Raw genomic sequence first — 9,392 nt, forward strand, 5'->3', positions numbered from 1 at the left:
AAATGCAACAAAGAAAAGAATCGTAACAGCAAAATCGAACCCTTTACAAAAATCGCAATCGCAAAAGTGAAACCTTTTGGTGCATAAGAATAAAAATCAAATGGTTTTTAACATAAAAATGTTGATTACATTTCATTTTCTTCCCCCATGTAAAACGTTTAAATTCAAAATCAGTGGCAAAATGCTCCTGTTTTTTCCAAAAGTAGAGACTCGACTTATAGGCGGGTTCGATTCCCCCCCCCCATTTTTCTCTTAAAAGTAGGGAGGTCGCCTTATACGCGAGATCGTCTACTACGCGAGTATATACGGTAATACAATTAAATGGTAGAATATAAAGTAGCCTGTACACTAAAAGTATCACATTATTTCACTTGTTAGCTTTTTCAAATATTGTATTATTGATTTGACATTATATTCATGAATATTTCAATAATATTATTCAACGTTTCAAACTTTTTTGAACACTTTGCAAATTTTGATGCAGATCTTTTAGAATTTCGAACAATTTACTTGCAATATTTCTGTGACCATTAGCGATAGCAACTTGAACTACTGTGTGTCCTTGATTATTGCGAGCATTTAATAGAGTAAAAATTTCATCTTGATCTACTTCTCTCAACTTGCTGATAATTTCAAAATTACCCTTTCTTGCATCTTCAAATAATTCTTCAACTAATTGGAGAAAGTGAACGATTTTCTGATCCTTGGAAACATTGATAGGGGTTTTACCTTCTCTATTTTCGATTTTATAAATTGCACCATGTCTTATCAAAGATTTTACTATTTCGTAGTAACCACCTTTAGCAGCAACATGAAGTGATGTAGTACCATTAGAAGTTGTTTTAGCATTAAGGAAATCATTTAATTTATCAGAGCTGACATGTTTAATCAGAACCTCTAGGATTTCTTTATGACCTTTTGAAGTAGCAGTGTGTAATGATGTATTGCCTTTATTAGTAACTTCAGTGACATCAGCTCCATTTTTTAGCAAGAGTTTTACAATATGCATCTGCCCGTTGTCAACAGCATAATGTAATGGTGTTCTCCCATCAATATCTTTCTCATTGGCTTCGGCTCCGTGTTTTAATAGATGCTGAACAGTTTGTACATCACCATTACTAATAGCAATGTTAATGTCTTTCTGCAGATGCTGAAGAATCTCCGATTCTTTGTGACCCTCAATCTTAAACCTGACATTAAGACTTTCTATCTCATTGGAAATATCCAAAACAGTTGGATGATACGATCCAAAAATAGCTTCCATTGGATTGAAAATTTCTTTGTAGACTTTAAGAGCAGCAATCCATTTTGCTTGAGCAAAAAATGTTTTTGCAATGTTATATTGGGTCATCAATGTATCAGGGTGATATAATCCCAAAGCAGTTTGTTGGATGCTTAAAAGTTCTTGATGAGCTTTCAACGCTTCATGATATTTTTTTTGATTACTAAGTATTCCAGCAATGTTATGTAATGTTCTCAAGGTATCAGCATGATTAATGCCAAATACCACCTTCTTCTTTGCAAGAACTTCATGATAGATTTTTAATGCCTCTTCATATTTACCCTGGTTAGAAAGTACCAATGCAATGTTATTTCGAGCACGCAAAGTGGATGGGTCACTTGCACCTGACATTTCTTTTCTTTTCTCATACACCTCTTTATTGATATTTAATGCCTCTTCGTATTTTCCTAATTTATCCAATACTAATGCCAAATGAAATTGTGAATCTAAAGTATCTGAATGATTTGGCCCTGCTACTTCCTTTTGCTTTGGACACACTTCTTGATAAATATTAAAAGCTTCTTCATCTTTTCCCAGTCTATGCAGCACAAAAGCAATTAAACTTCTTGTATTCAAGGTATCCTTATCATTGGCACCCAGCATTTCTTCCTGTTTTTGAAAAATCTCTTTAAAGTTACTCAAAGCTTCTTGGAAAGTGCCTTGTGCACACAGTATTCTAGCAATATGTGTCTGAATATCTAATGTGCCAGGATTATCTGATCCAAGTATTTCTTTTCTTCTTTCAAATACACTTCTAAAAACTTTTAAAGCACTTTGATAATTGCCTTGATTCAAGAGTTGTGACGCTTCATTAATCTGGCCTTCGGCATCACTTTGCAAAATCATTTTTAACTGCTCAACCTTTGAAAAGTTACTTTGCATTGCAATTATTATTAATGTTTTGTTTTCCCTAGTACGAGCACTCATAAGTGCTCTTACTGTATCAATATCCTTTATCTTATTTAGCTCATTAATAATTCGAACATCATCATTTTTGACTTTTTTTATTGACTCACCAATTAACTTAAATAAAGCAATTAGGTCTCTATCAACAGCAAAATCAGATGGTGTTTTGCCACTATCAGAAAGAGCATTATATATAGCTCCATGGGACAGAAGAACTTTTATAATTTTTACACGTGAGAACTTAGCAGCGTAATGTAGTGGAGTAAATCCTTTACTACCAACCACGTTAGGATTGGCTTTATTCTCTAACAGACACTTGACCACTCCATCATACCCTTTCCATGCAGCATAGTGTAATGGCATTTCACCTTTGGCATTTTTTGCATTAACAAATGCTCCAGTTCCAATGTTATTCTGAACCTCAGAAGAGCTATTACATTTTACAGACTCAAATAATTTTTGAGTTGAAAGCAATAAATTGATAACATCTTTGTTCTTGGTCATTTCTAATGGACTTCTATGCAGCATGTCAACAGTGTTATAAACTGCACCATTTTTTAATAAAACTTCAATAACTTCTTTGTACCCAAAGATAGCAGCAAGATGCATGGGTGTTATGCCACTGGTATCTTTAGCATTAACATCAGCACCTTGTGCTGCCAAGTATTGTATGACTTCTAGCCGACCTTTCATTGCAGCATAGTGCAATAATGTCTGATTAGCATTACCAAACTCATTAACACTTAACCCTTTGCTGAGGAAAAACTGTACAGCGTCTTTGAAACCTTCTCTAGCTGCAATATGTATAGGTTTTGAAGCAGAAACATTTTTGGCATTAATATCACAACCCTTCTCTACTAAATATTTTACCATTTCAAAGTTACTTTCTTGTGAAGCAATGTGCAGTATTGTATAGCCTCTATTGCCTTTAGCATTTAAGTCTACGTTTTTGCTATTCAGTATCATTTCAACCACTTTTAAATGACCATATGAAACTGCTAATTCTAAAGGGGTTCTATTATCGTAGTCCTTAACATTAATTTTTGCTCCATTATTTATCAAGAGTTCAACAACCTCATCATGACCAGATAATGCTGCTACATGTAGCGCAGCACCATTAGCATTTACAGCATTAACATTAGCTCCGTTTACAATCAAAGCTTCAACAACGTCGACATGACCTTCTTGTGCTGCAAAATATAATGGAGTTGTATTATCTCGGGTTGCTGCATTAACATCAACTCTGTTTGTTATTAAAATTTTAACTATATCTTTATGACCTCTTTTAGCAGCAATATGTAATAGTGTAGTGTTATCAGGACATTTTATATCAACATGAGCTTTGTTTCTTAACAAAATTTCAACAATATCTTTATAACCAGCAAAAACTGCTACTGATAAAGGTTTCCCATCCTCTTCATTAATATTTGCACCATTTTCTATAAGGACTTCAACAATTTCCTTGGCATTGAATTTAATAGCAGACAGTAATGGTGTTAAGTTTAAACTTTTAACATTAACATTGGCTCCGTTTGCAGCCAGAATCTTGATTATTTCTTTATGACCTGCTTCCACAGCTAAATGTAATGGTGTACTACCTGCAACACCTTCTACATCAACTTCAGCTCCATTTTTAATTAAAAGGCTAACTACTTCTTTGTGGCCTTCTACCACAGCTGCATGTAATGGTGTAAGACCATGTTTAGCTTTAGCATTTACTTCAGCCTTATTTCCTAGAAGAACTATTATAGCATCTCCATTGCCATTTAGTGCAGCAGAATGCAGTGGTGCCATACCATCATAAGTTCTAGCATCAACTTTAGCTTTATTTTTTATCAGGAGATCCACAATATCTCTGCTACCGTTTAAGGCAGCTGCATGTAGTGGTGTTTCACCTTTGATGTTTTGTACATCGACTCTAGCTTTATTTCTTATTAGGAGTTCAATGATATCTTTGTGGGCTTTCAGTGCAGCTATATGCAATGGTGTGAAATTAGCATTAGCTCTTGTATTAATATCTGCCTTTTTTCCAATTAATAATTCAGCAACTTTCTTATGACCACCTTCTATTGCATAGTATAATGGTGTAGCATTATTTTTATCTCGTGCATCAATATCAACACCATGTTCAAGGAGAGCTATCGATATTCCAAGATGACCACTCTGTGCTGCAAGGTGCAATGGAGTCATACCTGTCACATTGATAACTCTGGTATTAGCCTTCTTTTTCAGTAAAGATTTAACAATTTCCTCATGTCCATATTTTGCTGCCAAGTGTAAAGGTGTGTTCCTGTAGGTTTTGTCAACAGCTTCAATGTTAGCTCCATGCTTTAATAGAATGTTAACTATCTTTTCATGACCAATTTCTATTGCATAATATAAAGATGTACAACCATTTATGACACAAGCATTAACATTAGCCCCTTCCAGAATTAGAGCCTCTACTATTTCCAAATATCCATTATAAGCTGCTGCATGTAAGGGTGTCCAATCTCTGTCGTTTCTTGCATCAACATTTGCCTTTTTTTGAAGTAAAAAATTAACCAACTCCAGATGCCCACTTTCTGCAGCTTCATGTAATGGAGTAAAGCCACCCATTGCCTCATTAATGTCAACATTGGCATCTTTTACCAATAAAACTTTAGCAACGTCAACATGATTATTCCTTATTGCATAATAAACAGGTGAAAGACCACCCATATCTAGAGCAATAGTAGCTGCTCCATATTTCAATAAAACTTCAACAGTATCCTTGTGACCATTTACGGCTGCCATGTGTAGTGGTGTCTTATCATAATTATCGACTTCATCAATCTGCAAACCTACTTCCTTTACAAAAAACTTAACAATATTTGTTCTTCCATATGCAGCAGCAATATGTACTGGGCTCCGACCATAAATGTCCTTAATATTTGGATCTAAGTTTTGACTAAGGACAAATTTTGTAATCTCAAGACTAGATCCCATAGCAGCAAAATGTAATGCAGTTGATGCATCAATAGATCTAGCATTCATGTCTGCTCCTTTTTTGAGATAATCCTTTAATTTTTCAAGATTCCCATCTTTCAATGCAGCAAACATTCCTTCCTGGTTAGTAATACTGATAAGGCCTTGATTATACTTATCCTTTAATTTAGAAGGATCATCTTTCACTAACTTGCCAACTTTTTTCTTACTTTTCACTATATTTTCTGAAGTAAGTTTTTTAGCATTTAAAACAACAGCCATTGAACAATTAGATAGCAATACATCAACCAAGGCATTATCGTGTGCCAAGTGATTGCGCAAACATTTTCCAGTAAGTAACGGAGTGTTTTCATCTAAAAAAAGTAAATTATTTTCTAAATGATTCTTTGAGCTACCCAAAATTGACATGATGTCAAGAACAAGCATTTCTACTACGGCTTGTAATTTTTTATTTCTCTTATACAAAGGGAGTTCTTCAATTAATTTGCCACTTAATGCATTATTCTTTAAAATACCTTTCAGTTCTGATACCTTCAGTTCCAGCTGATTACTATATTTTTCTTCTGACATACTGAAAGTCTTCCTTTGTTTGTGTATAGGAAGAAAAGAACCTTTCTCGTTTAACTTTTCTCTTAATCCCTCAATCCACTTGACATCACCTGTTTGAAATTCAACAAGGTAAAAAATCTCACAAGTCAATTTATTTACCATATCAAGGCTGTCCCCTTGCATTCTTGACCTAACACTATGGTAAATGTTCTTTGATAATGCAGCAATTTCTTTAAGGGTGTGAGCTTCTATTTGTGGAACAGAATCCTCTAATGCTTTATAGGCACGTAATTTCATACCTCGAATAACATTGTCATCAATCTTAGTATCACCAAAGTCAAAACTGAAACTCTTTAATGTTGCGAACAGCATTAAATAATCAGTTTTGATGTTTTCTGATTGAGTTCTAACACAATTTAATATGTTATTAATTTTATCAAATAACTGTAACTCGAGAGTAGTCTTTTTAGTTACACAATTACTTAATTCTGCTATGAGCTTTTCAATCTTTCGCTGTTCGATCGTGACAAAAGTTTCTGAATTAATCTTCTCTAGTTTAGCATGCTTAAGTGCTTCCATGACTTCTTTTATTTCATCTAAGTTTTCACTAATGACAATTTTTTTGAGAAGAATTTCAACAGTTTTAATTTTGCTGTTATAAAGAATGTTCTCAATTACATCACCAACTTTTTTAGTATCATTCTGAACACCAATAAAAAAGTTATCAGCATTTTCTTCAATCTCTGCTCTCTTTGAGAGTGAATGAGCATGGGATAGGGAATTACGTAAATCAATAATGACTTCTCTTGTGTTCTTCGGTAATGACAGCAGAAGAAGCTCGCTTGTATTGTTAGACAGTTTAGGGGATTCTAATGTGTTCTTCAAATATTCCCCTATAACTTGTAAAACCCTTGTGATAATTAACTGTCCTTCCCTTTCTTTAGGATTTGTTGATAACGCCAGTTTTATGTAATTATTAATTTTCTCTAAGGAATGAATATCCCTGATTTGTTTATAAGTGTTGTACAATTCTTCAAATTCAGGATGATTACTAATGATTACTGCAATAATTTTTTCACGGTTCAACTTTGGTAGATCAGCCAGTTTATCGATGTTGACACTTTCTAAATAATTTTTTTCTTCTTCAAGTCTCCGTGCAAAATTATCCAAGTGATTTAGTATCTGACCTTTATTCAAGAAGGCATTATAAAACAAATTAATTTCTTTTTGCTCAGAGCAAGAAAAAACAAAACTAACTAGACAAAACTCTATTTCTTCCCAAGGTAGTCTATCATAGGTTGATTTGCACTGCTGTTTCAATACATGAATATTTTGTGCGATAAACTTCGTTATGAATAAAAATTTTTCATCAACTTTTTTTGTATTTGAGTATTCATCGTTTAATAGCTTAATATTTTGAAGAACTAAATCAATTCGTTCTTTGATGTTATTACAAAAACCTTTTACATTCTTATATTTTCCAGAAGCACTGGAGAAGAAACGGAGGTTTATTAATTTATTTTCAACGAAAATTTCTATTTGTTCTGACAGTGATACATTTTTTAGCTTTAATTCATCATAAGCTAATGAAAGAATTTCATCTAATTCTTTGAGATGTCCAGCAAAATAATTTCCTGGCCATTTATTAATGAGTGTTTCAAGAAGCTCAACATTACCAGAACGTATAGCATAATAAAATGCATTATGGCTAGATTCATCCATATCATATGGAAATATAGTGGTTCCTTTGGAGACAACAGATAAGTTACCAAGAATTTTACTATCACTCCTAAGTAGGTATTCTAAACATTTTATCATATTATGTTTGCATGCTAAAATAACTAAATTAGTGTCCTTGACAGGGTTATCAGCCTTTTCATAAAAATCTCTCAAAGTTACTTGATCTTCTGCATCATGTATGTAATCAATAAACTTGCTCAGTTTTTCTAATTTATCAACACAGCCCTCTGACATTGCCTCGGTGATTTCTGTTAAAACCAGGATATAAAGTTTTTTGGCGTTTTCTGTTCCACAGTAGATGTTCTTATATTTCCCAATGAACTCTTCTTTTGAGGCATAAGAACGTGATATAAATTGTTTATCTGCCTGATAAGAATCAACAGCAACAGACATACTAACTCTTTCCGTTTATTATTCACACCACTATTCGAACAGTAATATCAAGTTAATAGCCAAAAATTGAAAGAGTACTTTCTGATAGTAGATTCTCGAGAAAGTAGTCCGTATGCCAAATCCTAGGACTAAACGCACTCACATTTGGTTTCGTTTCGGGTACGAAAGTAAGAGCTGATTTCTTACATTCAAACACCTCCAAACAGTATTTTTCGATATTTTTGTAAAGTAATTATGAGACGCGGTGGCTCACAAATATCAAAAAACACTCTCTACGAAAAACCAAACCAGCTACGTAAAACTTAGGAGGAAGGCGAGGGTTTTTCTCTCGATGCGCATAGTTTTGATTTCGAATTGGTGCGATTTGTCATCTGAAAGATGAGTTGTTTTATCACTGCTATGAACCCTAAAAACTGGTGATTCAAACAGCAACGAAAAAGACCAACAAAAAGGAAGAATTATCAAGCAAGCAAGTACAGAAAAAAATATATGAAGAGCCAAATAATCTTTAGTCAAAAAGTAAATAGCTCGTTTGGAAGGTTGAAAAGCGATGTGAGTCAGAAAACGGTATCTTTAACTGAAACCGCTTTTACAAATGTTTACCGTCCGTTAAATACAGCAAAATCCAGCCGCCATATTTGAAAAAGGTTGCTAGATTCTTTTGTTTATCGCCTTATTTGGCGATAAGCAAAATGAAGCAATTCTTTTGATACAATCGTTACGGATCAAGTTAAGTTACTTCATTAATGGTGTACAGTTGAGAAAAAAACATTTAACAAAAACAATTTTTTATTTTTAATGATTTAAATATATTAGTTAATAATTGAACTTAAGAACCATTCCTAAATTGTGTTTTATTCATCCAATTTGTTTTAATTAATTTAAAAATATTTTTAATATCACATAAGAGGCAAATATGAAAAATTATTTTTAAAAAATCGAATTGCACCACGTTTGAAAAGCAAGCACTAATAATAAGCCACAAACAAGCAGTTACACAGTTTAAATGCAGTTACTTGTTTTATTATAACTCACCGTGAACCCCCCCCCCCCCCCCCCCAAGAACGAAACCAAAATACCTGTAAAGAAAATTTTAATGGCAGCGCAGTTCTGTCCCATGAACCCCCCCCCCCTCAACACATACAACCATGCCCGTCATATGGGTGATCAGGGATTCAATTGCCCTTTCCCCCTGGATTTTTGAAATGTTTCTGAAATTGGGCATTTTTGTACGAATTTGGTGGGTTTTTTTTTTTTTTTAATTAAATGCATTGCGCACAATTTGACTGATTCGAGCACTTATAATGTAAGTTTCTAGAATGGAGGGGGGGACATTATCCCCCTCCCTCCATTCCAGAAAATTTGAAATGGCGGGCCTTTGGGACAAAAGACACATTGCTACAAACTTACATACATGCTTACATAATAAAGTGCTCGAATCAGTCAGAGCATGCATAAATCAAGGGCGGATCCAACTTCTGCTTTTAGAGAGGGTTATTCAGAAAAGGGGGGAGGGGTCGTGTCACATATTACTCTTCTTGAGCTCAAATGAGGG

At 33.9% G+C, this 9,392-nt stretch overlaps 1 protein-coding gene across 1 annotated transcript; it reads right to left on the bottom strand.

Annotated features, from left to right (window-relative positions):
* Positions 1–439: 439 nt before the first annotated feature.
* LOC129222950 (serine/threonine-protein phosphatase 6 regulatory ankyrin repeat subunit C-like) lies at positions 440–5,416 on the bottom strand. The gene has a single exon (XM_054857512.1). It carries the CDS (start codon positions 5,414–5,416, stop codon positions 440–442), a length of 4,977 nt encoding a protein of 1,658 aa, XP_054713487.1.
* Between the last annotated feature and the right edge of the window lie 3,976 nt (positions 5,417–9,392).

This window comes from Uloborus diversus, chromosome 5 (assembly GCF_026930045.1).
Source record: "Uloborus diversus isolate 005 chromosome 5, Udiv.v.3.1, whole genome shotgun sequence".
Lineage (NCBI taxonomy): Eukaryota > Metazoa > Arthropoda > Arachnida > Araneae > Uloboridae > Uloborus > Uloborus diversus.

Excerpts from the sequence above, each read along its gene's own strand:
- LOC129222950 (XM_054857512.1), bottom strand. The coding sequence starts at position 5,416 with ATGGCTGTTGTTTTAAATGCTAAAAAACTTACTTCAGAAAATATAGTG.